The 15,732-nt window shown below is 52.0% G+C and overlaps 1 protein-coding gene across 3 annotated transcripts; it reads right to left on the reverse strand.

Annotated features, from left to right (window-relative positions):
* Nucleotides 1-43: 43 nt before the first annotated feature.
* Etnk2 (ethanolamine kinase 2) lies at nt 44-15,153 on the reverse strand. Of its 3 annotated transcripts, XM_008830371.3 has the most exons (8): nt 14,713-15,153; nt 12,985-13,244; nt 10,328-10,450; nt 6,971-7,113; nt 5,847-5,930; nt 3,627-3,772; nt 2,223-2,296; nt 44-663 (listed from the first exon to the last, which is right to left on the reverse strand). In XM_008830371.3, exons 1-8 carry the CDS (start codon nt 14,968-14,970, stop codon nt 591-593), a joined length of 1,161 nt encoding a protein of 386 aa, XP_008828593.1. In that variant the 5' UTR covers nt 14,971-15,153; the 3' UTR covers nt 44-590. The 3 variants fall into 3 exon arrangements, with proteins under 3 accessions (XP_008828593.1, XP_029418052.1, XP_029418053.1); XM_029562192.1 differs by lacking the exon at nt 12,985-13,244; XM_029562193.1 differs by lacking the exon at nt 14,713-15,153 and having other exon boundaries at nt 13,122-13,736.
* Nucleotides 15,154-15,732: the final 579 nt, after the last annotated feature.

The raw sequence follows: 15,732 nt of genomic DNA on the forward strand, positions 1-15,732 counted from the left end.
CGGCGGCTAGGGGAGGGAAGATTACCCCTGGGGGGTTGGGTGGGGGGGGGGGGCAGGGCAGGGCAGTCACTGGATGGCATCTGGCTTGGAGAAGTTAGGGGCCCTAGATGAGGCAGCTGCTGGGAGAGCTGTCAGGCCCAGTTCTAGAGCTCTGCCTCCAAGGTACAAAGTATACTGCTGGTTTGGAGCTCTGCACCTCTCACCTGGGGCATTTGGAATCTGGTAGAAGCTGGGGCACTAGAGGTAGAAAGGAGCCCTCCCCCTCCCCCACCAGGAAAGGTCAGGGACCCCTGAGGCAGCCCAAGCTCCAGCAGGCCTGGGCTGGCAATTGTGTGCTCCCATAGGGTGACAATCCAGGTTCTGGCTGTCTGCAGGCACTTCCTCCCCAAGCCTAGCAGGGTGTAGAGAACTGGGTCCCAACCAGCTCCTTCAAACAGGAAAACGAGGTCTTCAGTGGCATCCACTGGGAGCCTTCTCCATGGATGCCCACCTGTCCGCTCTCCCACCTTGTCCAAGGGTGCTGACCCCAGGGCAGAAGGCAGCCCTGAGGAACAGGTCTGGTGACAGGTCAGGGAGGAACACAAGGCTGGTCACTTTGGCATGTCCAAGGCCAACACTTGAGGCTTCACCTTGAAGTACTGGTTAAATCGGATCACCGCATACCTGACGAAGACAGAGAAGGAAACTGAGTGAGCAGGGAGGCTAGTGCACCCTGCCACGGAGGCCTTACCAGCTCAAGCCTATCTAGAGCCGGGCAGATCAACCAAACCTGGACTGGTGTTTTTAAACTTTCTATCATCATTTCTTTTTCTTAAGTCAGACTGGAATAACCCATAACCATGTTGGGAGTTTTGTTTTCAGTTTTGTAGTGTTATTACACAACGGACCTCCAAAACTTTTTCATCTTGCAAAACTGAAACTCTACCCATTAAACAACTCTGTTTCTGCTTTCTGCTCTCCCAGCCTAGCAACCAACTGGTTCTGTCTGTCCCTATGAATGTGACTCTTGTCACCTCTCACAAATGGAGCTGTGGGACATCTGTCTTTCTGTGACTGCCTTATTTCACTTAGCATAGTGTCAAGGTTCATCTGCGTGGCATGCAACCAGATTTGCTCCCTTTCTAAGCTAGAATGATCTTTTGTGTGTCACTCATTAGGTGATGATACTTGGCTATTTCTACCTGGGCTGCTCTGAACATAGGTGTACGAACACTTTTGTCATGCCCTGCTCTTCAGTTCTTTTGGAAATACACTCAGCAGTGGGATTGCTGCAGAAATTTTTTAGTGTTTGAAGGAACACTATTTCCAAAGTGGCTATATTACTTTGCATGCCTACCAATAGTGCACAAGGCTTCCAACTTTCCCACATCCTTGCCAATACTTGTGATTTTCTGGCTTTGCTTATTTTTATAACATCCTAACATGTGAGGCAGTATCTCATGATGTTCTTGTGAACACATAGCTAGCACAGTCATTCCATTTAGCTAAGGGTGGATGGGAAAAAGGGCCGGAGGCCCAGACCAGAATGGAGGAATTGATTCCAGGCCTGCAGGGACAAAGGAGCCTTACTAAATGGGGCCCCCAAGCTGTCATAATCGGTGGCATTTGGATATGGTCCCTATGTCTCACTGAAGAAGTGGGTAGTCATAGTTCCAAGGGGCAGTGCAGTCAGTCCTAGACCACTAGGATGTTTCCCCACAAGACCCATTTTGCATCTCCATTCTCTCTTTGATATTTAAATTGTGATTGCGAGTGTGTGCATGATGTATGGGTGTGGATGTGCATGCTACCGTGTGTGTGTGTGTGTGTGTGTGTGTGTGTGTGTGTGTCGGTCATAGGACATTCAGTTCTTTCCTTCCACCTTTAAATGGGTTCTGGGGATCTAGTGCAGGTCATCAGGCTCGCAAAGCAAGCATCTTTACCTGCTGAGCTAGCTCACCATTCTCCATCCTCTTTTGCACTGATTCTCAGACCAGCATTTGCCCCAGGCTCTGAATGGCACCAGCAAAGTGAGCCCTGGTGCAGGGTAGGATGGTATGGAAAGTATGGTCGGGGGGCAAGAGCATCTTCATTACATTTGGTGGGGCTTCCTGGGTGGCCCTGCTGGGGATAGGTCAGCTGTGCACTGACCTTAGCATCCCGCTTCACCTAGCCTGTATCTCGTGTGGCAGTCAAGGCATTCCCTCCTCTGCCCTGTACTTCCTGCAACTTCTAACACTCACCTGAGGAAGTCGAAGTTGATGGTGGAGTACTGGTTCTGTATGAGTGCCCAGAGTGCCCAGAAGAAGTGCGATGCCTGCAAACAGACCAGAGGGTCAGTCCCATGAGGCCACACTTCTCATGGCCCTGAGAGCCAGGGGGATGCAGCTACCCTTGGAGACAGCTTGATACTGGCTCAGGCAGGGAGAAGCTGAGTTCAGGCCACTGGACAGTACTTGGGGACTTACTATCCACTAGTAAAAGGCAAGCAGGGCCCACTTTACTCAGATTTTAGACTCTAGGTCAGCAGAAGGGGGCCTCTAAGGACTTCAGCGTTCCCCAGCCTGCCTCTGTCCAATCCAGAGGATGGTCTGAAGTCTTCAAGGTGCAGATATCCAGCTTAGATGCACTGAGCCTGGGTGAATACCGAGTATTCAATTGATTCCCCAAAGCCAGAAGTATCCCCAGGTCATCCTGGGCTCAAGGAGACAGAAAGTCATGATTCCCATTCTCAGCTGCCCCTGGGGAAAAAGCAGCACCACCATCCCCTTCCCAGGCATGAGGCCTCACTCTTGGGGGCTCTCTCATTCCACCCTAAGTCTTGCTCACACAGTTGGCTACAAAGGACCTCCCTCCATTCCCTTTCCATGGCTTAGAAGGGGCCCAAGTGAGACAGCAGATGTTTTGCTTAGCTGAGCCAGGAGGCTTGTCCTTAAGGTGCACTGCAGAAGGAAAAGGGTAAGGTTTGGGCCGATGGGGAAAACAGGCAATGAAAAGCACAGAAGACAGATTTGCTGAAGTTGTTACGGATTGTGAATCCTGGGGCAGCTGACTTGTCTTCTAGAGTGTTAGTAGTCCCCTGGGCACACACCAGTGGACACCTGGCATGAACCACGTTCCTTGGAGAAGTGGCATTCATAATTGAAAGCCGCAGTACAGTGATGGAAACAAGAGCTTGGTAGGCAAGGCTGAAGGAGTTGTGAATCAGTGGAGGTGGTTAAGAAAGGTTTTACTAGGCTGGGTGTGGTGGTGCACGCCTTTAATCCCAGCACTTGGGAGTCAGAGGCAGGGGGATGGATATCTGAGAGATATCTGTGAGGCTAGCCTTGTCTACACAGTGAGTTCTAGGCCAGCTGGGGCTGCAGGGAGACCCTGTGTCAAAAAGAAATAAAAAGGGTTTTACTGCTGCAGGCTGAGGCTATCCAGCAGAAAGAACTATCCATCTAAACAGAGATGTGCCAAGCTAGGAAGCTGAGGGCTTTCTTAGAAATACTGGGAGAATAGAGTTCAAATTGATGTGGCAGCAGTAGCAGGAACATTAAAGGGACAACTGAAATGGCTGTTTTCAGACCCTCTCTAGGTAGGGGTATAGTCCTCAAAATACCCCAGGCTCTGGGTAGGAGACTGAGGTGGGTCCAAGCACTCACCAGAGCAAATTTGTTGACTTGTGCATAGAGCCGCTCCACCTCCCTGGGGGTTGCAGCTGCCCCCTTTTGTGCCTCAAGGTAATAACGCAGCCACTGCAGCTGGGTCTCTCGGGCTGGGTACTGGCAGTAATCAACTTCATTCACACCTAGGGAGCAGGTGGGACAGAAGTTGATGAAGACCCCCTCCCTCAGGTTTGAGCTCAGGAGTCTCCCAGCTTGTTGAACTGTGGGCTTGCTTGTGGAAGGGTCTCCTCTATCCAGCTGGGCACCCCTTGCCTAGAGCTAAGGAAAGAGGCTGAGAGTTGGGATAAGGCATGGCCCTGCTAATAGTGGGAATTCCAAGGCAACATATAAAACAGTACTGTGCAGAAGGCCCAGGTCAGTCCCTGGTCTCAGGCTTGACACCACTTGACCTTGTTCCAGCCCTTTCATCTCATGGGCCTAATGTCCTTCATCTTCAGGACAAGGTTCTGGACTTAGCTACCAATGTCAGATGTTGCTGATGATACTGGCATTGTGCTGGCTGATTAAGAACATCCTGGGGAAGCACACCACCTGCCCACTACTCCCCATGACTGACTCCGACACAGGTTTATACTCTGCCCTATCTTATGTGTCTTCAAGCTGTTGCCCTCTTCCACCAGTCCTGCGCTGGGTACAGTGGATATGGCACCTGGCCTCAGAGACATAGAAGTTGTTTATTTAAGAATGAGAACAGAGCTGGGCTACCTACCCCAGGGTCTCTCCCTCTTTTTATCCTCCCCACATGACCTTCATATTCCTAGAGAAACCTGGTCTCTAAACCCCAAGAGGGTGGGTGGTAAAGAATCTTCCCTGTGCCCTCCTACTGCCCAGAGCCTGCTTGCCTGCTCCTGAAGCCTCAGAGGTCCAGCTCCTGACTTTTATTGCCCTTTACCTCCCCACTACTACATTTCTCTTTACCCTGGCAGCAGGATGCAGCCTGCCCCTTTGGAGAAGCTCCAGCTGAACTTTCCATTGTGCAGTGGATAAGGAAGGACTTGTCTCTATGCAAAGGCCTATGGCCCAGCAGCAAAGCACTGCCAGGCCCAGGCTATTTCAGCTTACCAGCAGCTCAGCTGCTCTGCCAGCCAAGATTCCATCTCCTTCCTTCTGTTTGGCTCAGAGGTGCTGCTGGTGTTTGCTGTATGGAGCTGGGCCATATCACACTGGCAGCACACAAACTAGCCTGCAGATAACCCTCCAATTGTGTCCAACTCCACTTAAGAGTTGCCTCCTAGGTCCTATCAAACTGTTTCTAACAAGTGGAAAAGCCTGCCCTGTTGCCTTTCCATGGATGGATCTAGATACCATGTCTTTATAGAAGGTCTAGGAAATGCTTCCTTGCTTGGCCTGCCCCAGTGCTGCAGGACAGCTCCACCTAATCAGTCCCAGACTCTGTGTGTGTGTGTCCCAGGCTTGTTCTCTCCTCTCTCTCTCTCTCTCTCTCTCTCTCTCTCTCTCTCTCTCTCTCTCTCTCTCTCTCTCTCTCTCTCTCTCTCTCTCTCTCTCTCTCTCTCTCTCTCTCTCTCCCTCTCCCTCCCCCTCCCTCCCTCCCTCCCTCCCTCCCTCCCTCTCTCTCGTGTTTTCAATGTTATGAAGTTGGCACTATATCATCTCCATTTTATAGACACAGAGGGCCAGGAACCCAAGTCCCACTGGCTAGTAAGCAGCAAAACCAGGATTGGAAGGAGTCATTTTATTCTTTTCTCCTCCTCTCTTTTTTTTTTTTTTTTCTTTTCTGGTACCAGAGATTGAACCCATATATCTCCAGCTCTCTTTTTTAGTTATAAGACAGGTTCTCTCTAAGTTGCTCAAGTTGAACTTGAACACATTGTAGCCCAGAAAGGCTTTCAATCTTCCTGCCTCAGCCTCCCCAGTAAGCAAGATTACAGGCCTGTGTCACCAGGCCCAGCTTGGAAGGGGTCTTCTCTAACTCACATGTCAGGCTAAGTAGCTCCTGGGACCTTACAGTGAATGCATTTCCTAATTTGTACTAAACTGCTATGCAGGCTAGTAGAGGTCAGCTCTGGGGAATGGGTTCCACCCCGTGAGACAAGCTACTTTCTAAAAAAAAGCAGGCTTTGTCCCTGATTCCCCCACTGAGTCCCAAGTTCAGAACTACCTGTGGTCATCTCCACAGCCTTGGCCCCCCATCATAAGGGAGGGACCTTGGACAGAGGGCAGAGTATTCCTCCTCACCTGCAAACTCATTGAAATGGTTGCCAATGTCAAAAGCCTGGTAGTTGTAGCCAGCATATTCATAGTCAATGAACCGTACATGGCCTGTAAGGAGGAGAAGCAGTGAGGGCTGGTCTCAGATCTGGAAACAAGGTGTAGTGAAGATCCAAAGACTTCCACAGCATACCCTCTGACTGATCTCTGCCACAGCCTTCTAGGCTGTCCCCTCCCATCTGTCCCCCTGCCCTCCTGTAGCTCTAACATCCTCCAGCATATCTGGGTTCCCAGATTCCTCATCTAAAGGCATCTGTCCATAGACAGAAGTAAAAGCTAAGTACATCCTACCCTCTGTGTCTGTGTGTCCCATATTGCTAGATTCAACTTCAGACTGGAAATATTTTAAAAATTTTCATCTGTATTAAACATGTATAGACCTTCCCCTTGTCATTCCTAAAAGAACATACTATAGCAACTATTTAGCTCATGTATCCACTGAATGGGGTATTGTAAGCAAACAATGTCGTAGATGATTTATAGCATACCTGAGGATGTCTGGATGTCATGCAAATACTATGCTATTTTATTTATTTTCATTTTATTTTTGAAGTGTTAGGGACAGAATTCAGGGTCACACATGGTAGACAAGTGCTCTCCCCACTGAGCTCCACCTTGCACCAAGGCTTGAGCATCCATGCATGTTGGTATGTTCAGAGGACCTGCTGGAACCAATCTACAGTGGATAATGAGGGATACCCATACTTCCTGGGGGACTGCATTCTCAGGAACACCAAGAGGTAGTCTGTCTCCGTCTCTGTCTTTCTCCTTCCTCCAACTCCTCTTCCCATCCCACCCCCACTCCTGCCCCCTCTCCAGGCTTGTGGCAGCTATGATATCTCAGAAGTACAAAACATCACCCAGAGAAATGGCTTGGGTGTCCTAATGTTAAAGATCTCCCCAATTAAGACTGAGTTCTTTCTTACAGTGCATTTTTCTAACTGGGACTTTCTTGTTTTCTTTTCCCCTTCTTTCTCACAAATTAAAAGATCAAAACCCAGGTCTCCTAGTGCTTGTCCTCAGGTCCCTGAAGCCAGAAAACTAACTAGCTAGTGTCCTTCTGTGCCCTGGTGGGGCCTGAGGGGCTGCACCTTTGGAACTGTCGTAGATGATATTCTTGCAGAGCAGGTCATTGTGACAGAACACCACAGGTGACTCCAGCTGGGATAGGTGTTCCTTGAGCCAGGCCAGCTCCTGTTCCAATATCTCCACCTTAGGGACATCTGTAGAAAGACTAGACAGTGGCAGAAGGTGACAGGTTGAGGGAGGGATGACATGGACAGGCAAACCCTGAGCTGTAGCCCCATCATTCCTTTTACTGTAGACCTTGGACAAAAGGCTAACCCAGCAGACTCCCACTTGTGTTACATGTAAGGTGGCACTGAGGCCTGTCCTGGTTCCCAGGGTTACACTGTAAAACAGAGTAAACTCTGGCCATTAAAGTAGTTGGCAGAACATAAAAGTCACCAACCAAATAGCATCCCTGCTACTTTATGAAATGGATAAGAAGGTGAGGAAGGGGGACACAGGAGAAGACGGGAGGTGAGAATGTGTCAGGCCATGGTTTCAGACTAAGAGAGAATGAGGTTCATAGAGACAGCAGTTAGAGGCAGAGCAAACCTGGCCTGGGTACTAGGAACTCCGTAGGAGAGGCTGTGCTCCTAGGGAGATTTCCCCAGTAACAGAACCCCAGGAGGGCTTTCTCAATGCAGCAGAGGGGTGTCCTGGTGTGGTCCCTCATACTTCATCAGCAAACAGTGTCACAAGTTAAGACTCTGAGAGATCATATGGTCTGATCAGTCACCTCACCCGCAGACCGTGCAAGTCCAGTACGAAGGAAGGCAAGCTACACACTTTGCAATGTTGGGAGCAAGAGCATTCCCCAGTGTGCAAGACCAACTAATTCCTGTCACCTTGAGTTATGAGTGCTTTCTGTCCACAATTTTCTGCCAGACCATGCCTGGGGAGCTTGAGGGCTGAACAAAGATGCATGAAGCCACTTTTAGTCACCCCTATGCCAACATGCTGTAACTGTGCTTGCCATGCATGTGTCAATTAGTGCAAAAGCTGGGTGAGGACACACTACTTGGGCATTCTGAACTTTGGACCCTCTTTGGTACACAGACTCAGGTCTGTGTACACTGAAAAAGCCAAACAGTTGGCACAGTCCTTCCAAATTCAGAACTATTCATGGATTGGTTGCCGGAGGATCTGTGTATCTGATGTATCTGTGTATCTGATGGGATCTGAGTTCCTCCATCCAACCCAACTGGGGAATAAGCACTAGGAAGGACAAAAGCCTCATTCTGGGTACCACATAGCTCAGGAACACCTGGACAGACACCTCAACCTGCCCAGGGTCCTAACCTACCATGTACTCTCACTGTGGGGCTGTTCACCCTTGACCTGTTCTCTTGGTCTCCATGAAGGCCTCTCTGAGCCAAATGGCCCATAGAAGGAGGGGAAGGCTGCCTGCCACACACATTGGACCTGATCCCCATTCTCAGTTGTGCATGTGGCATGTTTCTGCCTTGGTTCTCCCTAAGGAGCTACTTTAGGACTTCTCTCATCTGCACTCAGCAGGTACCCCAGGGGGACCTGGTTCTAGATCATGACCTCAATTTATCTCCCTACCTCAAACCTAATAGCCCTCATCCAAATCTGTCCCTGTGCCTGAGAGGTTCCTTCCTAAATCATACCTCAAACCTAATTTCTCTAGCCCTCATCCAGATCTGTTCCTGTGCCTGAGAGTTTCCTTCCTAAACCATATTTCTGGTTCAGATGCTTTCTACTTGTAATCTTAGCACTTGGAAAACTGAGGCAGGAAGATTAGGAGTTTAAGACAGGTTAGTCTGGGCTACATAATGAATTTGAGACTAATCTTAGCTATATAGTGAGATCCTGTCTCAAACAGACAAAACCCAAACAAGCTTCATGACTTCCCACTGTCTGTTCACGTCAAACCTGGCTCCTTAGCCTGGCGCCCAAGCCCCCTCCCTCTAATCCCACAGTCTTCCAGGCCCTCCTAAAGGTCTACTCCAGTCATACTCACCTACTCAGCATCTTTGAGCAGACCCACCCAGGATGTCTCCCGAGCTCAAGTTACCCCTCTCATTTTGCCCTGCCATCATGGCTTTTGCTGCCCCACCCCGTCCACTTATGCATTACATACCTGCCTTCTTTTGTGCCAAGCAGAGGCATGTTCTGGTTTTGTTTTGTTTTGTTTTGCTTTTGAAGCAGGGTCTCCCTATAAGCCCCAGCTGTCCTGGAACTCATTATGTAGACCAGGCTGGCCTTGAACTCACAGAGATCTACCTGCCTCTGCCTCCCAAGTGCTGGGACTACAGGTGTGTGCCACCACGCCAGCTCTGTTTATCCTGTTGGCTCCTAAGTTCCTTGAGGGCAGGGTCTATGTCATGATTATCTTCACTTTTCTGTTGCTTTAATCCCAGCACTCAGTGTTTATGAAATGAAAGACTGACCAAATCAGGGCCTAGAGACCAAGGGGCTCCATCTAGTTTCAATGATTGCTTAGCTGAGCAGGTGAGGTAGTTCGGGGAGGGGGAGGGGATAATTTAGGGAGGCTTGAAGAAGTAAAATCTTGATTTCCCCACCATCAAAGGCATAATATGCTAACAAAAGGGGTTGGCCGGCTCTTCTCCAGGGGCCTCTCTTCCTGACAAGGTCAGCCCCCAAAGCAGCACTGGGAATCTGTAGTACCCAGGACTGTACCTGAGCACCAGACAGCCTGCACTTTAGTCCCTGAGCTGCCATTAACCAGCAATGACCTTGGGGAAATTCTGAGCCTCAGAATTTCCATCTGGCATACAACAGGGTTTGCTGGAGATTGAAGGGTCTTGTTCTGTGTCTTATTCAAGTCCTAAGGGATAAGGCAGTCCTTGTCTTAGAGATAACATATGGCTCAGATGGTCTGAACATGGTCAAATAGAAGGCAGGCTGGGGCGACCCTGGGCACTCACAGCACAATCAATAGGTGGGAAAGTTCACATAAAGTCACGTGTATGCAAGAGGCACAATGGGGGACAGAGTCCTCTCTGGAGGGAATGAGATTCCTTTCTCTCAGACCTCTTTCTACTCTACTCCCCTGACACACTGGCCTAAGTGCTGGGATTAAAGGCACAAGCCACCACTCCCAGACTCAAATAATTTTTAAAAGGCTATGCTTGCCAGGCATAATGGCACAGGCCTTTAATCCCAGCACTGGAGAAATAAGTACCAGCATGTAAAGCTGCTCATGTGCACTCCCAAGATGCACTCAGTAGGTCCACCTCTGCTTGGACTGTGGCTCCGGATTAAAGGGGCTCAGGAGAAACTCCTCAGTCCTCATTGGGACCTGAACCCCTAGACTTCCTATGAGAGTAGGCTGGAACCAAAGATAAGGGTGGCAGCAGACAGTGGCAGCCTTGAGCCCTTCCAGATCTTTGTACCTGGGGTTGATCTCGTCCTTGACCAACGTGAAATAATGGTGCATCTTATGCCAAAGGGTGGGCTTGGGCAGGCTGCCATTGGTGTGGATGGTGTGAATCTTTGCCATTTCTAAGGCGATTAACCTACAGTAGAAACAGGAGAAATAGTCAGTGTTGGCCCTGCCCTCCTGCTCTGCCCTCCTGACCAGAAAGGACCTGGATGATCCTTCTCTGCACTAGCCAGAGAGCCATCCACATGTGGGGACATGACAGGTCTCCCAAAGAGGGTCTCAGCAGAAGCATTAGGACCTTCAGCCATACCTCCCTTTCTAATCCCAGAGCTGAGATAGAGCCAAGAAGAGGACTGTTAGTCCCAGGTCAATGGTTTGCCCCTCCCAGCATTTTCACAGGAGCTTCCAGGAACACAGAGACACCTACGCATGAGGACAGTGCCCTGCCTCCCCCCTGGACTTTGCCCCATCATCTCAGGGGAGGTTCAGCAGGCCCCTTCCCACCAAGAGATCAATGGGTAATAATGCCAACTGAAGAGGAAATGCTAGCCTTTCATCAGTCTGGCCCTGGTGGGGAGGGAACCAGGCTGGCTGGGGCAGCCCCTTCTTCGGCCACTGGGAGTTGATGCTGGTGGGCAGGCACCAAGGACACAACACAAACCAGCATTCTATTTTCAAGTCCTGTGGCTATTATCCAAGGTCCTGGGGAGAAGGACTGGGTGGCAGGGAGGGATTCTGGGAGTAAGTGGGGGTGGGTAGAGGACTGGCCCACTGGAGGGGGAGGGGCCTTGATAAGAACCTAGCACTGAGGCCAGTGCCAAGGTCAGCACTGAGGCCGGAGTCCCAGCTGGGCTCAGCCAGTCCTCCCTTCTGCAGTCCAACCCCAACTGCCTGCCAAACCTCCAACATTCAAGCCTCTGAGCTTCCCATGCTTCTTCCTGTTGCTGAATAATATCACTGGGAAAGACAACAAAGCCATTGGCTGTTTGAAACCTTGTTACAGAACTGTCCTAGGGATACTCCTCCCCTTGCCAGGCCCTGGGAAGGGGGCAAGCAATACACTATCAGGACAGGATAACGGGGCGATTTCATACTCCTCCCTGAAGGCTCCCGCCTCCTTAAGGGGTAGAGGGCCAGGAAGGGTAGCAGCCAGCCTAGTGGGTGCTTGGAGGGTAGAGGTTCTGGGGTAGGGGGGAGCCCATCAGGGTCTGGGCAAGGCAAAGACAGACCTGAGGCTCAGCCCTAGTCTTCCTTTCCTAGGAAGATTGTGAACAGAGCTGTTCCTTGAATATCAATAGGGCTGTTGTGTGAATAGCAAAGGAAGTAACTTCAACACTCAGCGTTTTTATGCTGTAGAGTCTCGGCAGGCAAGGCTGGGGGTGGGCACAAGGGACACAGGAAGGGGGGAGGCCTTTCCTGCAGACACCGTCACTGTCACCATGATGGGAAATGCTCTATCCTGGGAAAGTCACCAAGGAAAGGCTTACCTCCTACACCCACTCCAAATTCTGGCTCTCCCCCAAACGCCAACTTATTATTGCACCTAAATCCCCCTTCAATCTTTCTGACAGTGGTAATTGTTTCCAGAAAGAGGATGAGTGATGGCATGAGGTTCACAGAGGTGGAAAGAGACTAGGAGTGGTGAGGACCTAACAATATTTGAGCTGATTTGCAACAGGACTGAGGGAGAGCTGGGAGGACTTCACCTCTCTAGGCTGGGTGCTACTCAGCTAGAACTTGAATCAATTCCTGCACAGGTGGGCACTCCCTTTGCTCCCCTCAGATATACAGCTACAACACACACACACTCTGGGAGCCAGTGCTCAGAAGCCTGTGGTGGATGGGGCTCTGTACCTGGAGGGCAGACCATGCATTCAGAGAAAGCCAGGTGTACTTACTCAGGCTGACTGAAGGATAGGTAAGTGGGCACAGAAAAGGATAGGCCCACCCTCTCCCCCATTAACCTTTGTGGGCCTCATTGCCCACAAGAAGTCTCATTTCCTCTGGGTTGGATAGTGCAGATGCCAAGCAAGGCTCCTAGGTAGACCCCTACACTGCTGTCCCCAGTATTAGGAGCAAAGCACAGCCTGCTTGGGCCTCACTATCTGATGGCATTGGGGGGGGGGGGGAGGAGGATACTGTGATAGTCAGAACAGAGAGGGTATACTGGGGGTTGTTTGGTTCTCCCTCTTTGACGCCCTACAGCAGTATCCACAGGGCTTGAAGGTTAAGTGCAGTCCCTAGGTCCTGCATATGCAGGTATTTACTGGGAGCAGCTCCCATGGCCAATGGGTTCTTGTGAGACCCTGCATGGAGGCCTCAGTAGCACTCCAAATCTGGGTCTCTGAACCAAGCCTGTACTCAGCCTGCTAAAGTCAAGTTCACCCTAGATAGGGCCAACCACTTTCATTTCTGAGCTCTTGGTAAAAGACGGGAGGGTTAGAGACCCTGAGTGCCCTGGGGATTTAGCTCAGATTGATTTCATTCCCAGGGCTTCTGGATCTTTCCACATCAGCCCTGGGGTGGATGCATATCCACACACATTTTCCATGCAATTTCAGGTCTTATGGTTCCCCCTCATCTCACTCTACATTGTGGAAACCAGCCAAGGACATCAAAACCCCAGCCTCAGGAAAAGCAATGCCTAGTGCCCTGTGTCTTCCTCACCTGAAGAGCTGAGGCTTTCGGATGTGCTCAGGTCCCAGGGCCACACCCTGCATGTACTCATAGCACAGCCCATTCTGAAAGGTGCAGTAGAGTTTGGGGGCACAGCCATGTGCCCTCAGCAGTTGGAAGTTCCTGACCTCATTCTCCCGGTCCACCAGCAGTTCCGTCCGCTCCCCGTACACCCGGACCAGCACACAGTCCTGCATGTCCTCTTCTATGTAGCAGGCCACCAGCTTGTTGGTGATGCCATCTGTGAAGCGCTAGCATGGGGAGAGGGCATCCATGGGTTGGAGGGTGGGGTATGATCCCTCTGGTCTCTCCCCAGAGCATTAGCCGAAACAGATGTGCTCATTTGGATGCTGAGTACAATCATACACATGGTAGGGCTATCTCCAGCCCTGGAGTGGACTAGAGCACAAGAAAAACAAAAAAAGGCAGCCATGCTGAGCCCAGGCACACTCAGTGGGCCTAGGCTTGCCTCCAGGGCTTGGGAATTGCTAAAGTGGGTATATCCACACTAGGTAGGGGGTAGAGGCCCCTCTCCTCCTTTCTCCATCCTGGCTCTGAAAGACAGGTGAAAAGATGGCCAAGGAGGGCTGGGAGTTGCCCAGACATCCCGACCAGCTGCCTCTGCCACAGCAGGAGAGGGTTCTCTGCTGTATCTCTTACTCCATCCAGCAGCAGAGGGAGGGTACTGAGGTTGGCACTGATCCCAGGACTCTGGTGGCCAGAGGTCCTTGAGTCTTCGAATTCCACACCAGAAGAAACAGAAGCCAAATGGGGTGGGAGCACAGGCTCCTCTAGGCAGGGTGATAAGGAGGAGCCATGAACTTTACAGGCACCATGTGACAAAGTTGGAGGGACCTCAGTGGCCATCTGAACCCATTCTAGTTGAGGAAACAAGCCCAGAGAGGAGAGACTAAGTCTCTATTGACCTGCTAGGTCAGTGCTGGCATTAACCTCAGGCCAGCTTGATGCCTTATCTTGCACAGGACTGAGCCTTCTGAAAATGCTTCTCTAGGCTGTGCTAGCTGCCACACTCAGAGCTGTGCCTTTCCCCACTCAAAAGGCCTGACTCTGACCTTCCTCCACAAGATGCCCGGGGTGTGAGCAGTTGGGTAGGGTAGGTGTAAGCCTTTTTACAGAGAATGCTGAGGAATCTGCCTTAGAGGCCACAGTGGCCGCTCCACCCACAGGTGTGAGTGGGAGAATGTGTACAGTTAGGGTGGGAAGGCACTGTGTGTGTGTGTGTGTGTGTGTGTGTGTGTGTGTGTGTTTGCTGAGTATGAGCTGGAGGCCACGGCGAAGGCTTAGCTGGAATTCCACAAGGCTGGTTCCAGGGGCCCGCAGGGAGCGCACAGAGCCAGGAGGCTTGGCTCCCACATTAAGGTAGAGAAGGGGCAGCAGTGAGTGTAGGGGTTGGTTTCCTTAAAAGTTCAGACCTCCTCAGGTCTCAGTGGGTGCGTACTTCTGGGCAACTAAGGGGCCCAGCACACAGTGACAGGGGGGTGGGGCCGCTAGCGCAGCATGTTGACAGTGAGCAGGTGGACCTCTGGTGTGCTCGGAAAGTCCAAGAAGACTGAGCCCAACACAAACCACGGTCCAAACCGCTCCTGCGTAGCACCCCTGGGACCTGCACCCGCAAGGATGCACAGACCGGCGGCGTCCACGCAGCCCAGCGGCAGCCCCGGCAGGGCCCCATTCCCAGCCTCGCACCCGCTCGTCTACCTTGGTCCGAACTTCCTCCGGCTTCCAGTGCGGCCGCAGCTCCCGGATGAGGCGCAGGGCTCCGGGAAGGATGTTGTTCTGGTCCACCGCGACGCCGAAGCACGGGACGGCGGCGACCCTCGGGGGACCCGGCGGCTCCCGACAATCGGCGCTGGCCGCCGCCTTCTCCTCCATGCCCCATGAGCACTGCGGGCAAGGCGCCTGCCTCCGCAGGTAAACGGGCGAGCGCGGCACTGGAGTCGAAGGGGGCACATCCATTCCCGGCAGCCCCACCCCCTCGGAGCGGCCGCGCTAGCCCCTGCGGGCGGGCGGGGAGACGGAGTGGGAGTGGCAGAGGAGGGGCCAAAGGAAGTCCATGACTCAGAAGCGAGCTGCTAGCTCCCAGCGCCCGCGCCCGCCCCAGCAACCCGCAGCCGGCTGAGAACGCCGGGGTCTTCCGCGGTTGTGACGTCACGGGCCGCAGGCCCGCCCCCCGCCCGTCCCGCCGCAGCTCCTGGGCCAGTGCGGCCAGCCATCGCAGGCTGCTGCGGCCGGAGGTACCTGGAGCTCCGGGTGGGGTGAAGCCCCACCCCCTGACGTAGGGGGCGTGGGCTCACAAAGCCCCGCCCCGGTCCCAGCTCGAGCATCCCAGGCCGTTGCCCTTTGCCAGCTTTCCCAAAAAACCTGGGGTTAGGGCTTGGGGCCAGGTGGGAAGGACACTTCGTCGTCGTCACCCCATCCTGGAATTTGGAAGTTCGCTGCTCCTAAAGTGTCAGCTAGGGCTTTCCCTGAACCTCTGGAAAAGGCTGGAGTTGCATCTCAAAGGCTAACTGTACAGGGAGTTCCAAGCAAAACTCACCACCACACACACATTCAGTGTGGAGGGAGAGCCACACGGTGATGTGGGGTGAGTGTCTCAGGCGTGCAGACTGGTCTCTCACTGAACATTTGCTTAGCATTGAAGTTTATGAGTACATTCTAGGCCAGACTTTGAGCAAGACTGACTTTGGTTCACTAAATCATTCTTAGAGCCTCCTTCCT

This window comes from Nannospalax galili, unplaced genomic scaffold, assembly GCF_000622305.1.
Source record: "Nannospalax galili isolate Female #2095 unplaced genomic scaffold, S.galili_v1.0 scaffold113, whole genome shotgun sequence".
NCBI classification, from domain to species: domain Eukaryota; kingdom Metazoa; phylum Chordata; class Mammalia; order Rodentia; family Spalacidae; genus Nannospalax; species Nannospalax galili.

Bases quoted from the DNA above. Each gene is read 5' to 3' on its own strand.
- Etnk2 (XM_008830371.3), bottom strand. From the start codon at position 14,970: ATGGATGTGCCCCCTTCGACTCCAGTGCCGCGCTCGCCCGTTTACCTG. The intron at 5,931-6,970 runs GTGCAGCCCCTC...TCCTCCTTACAG, and splicing joins CATCTACGACAGTTCCAAAG to GCCATGTACGGTTCATTGAC. The intron at 664-2,222 runs GTGAGTGTTAGA...TGTCTTCGTCAG, and splicing joins ATCAACTTCGACTTCCTCAG to GTATGCGGTGATCCGATTTA.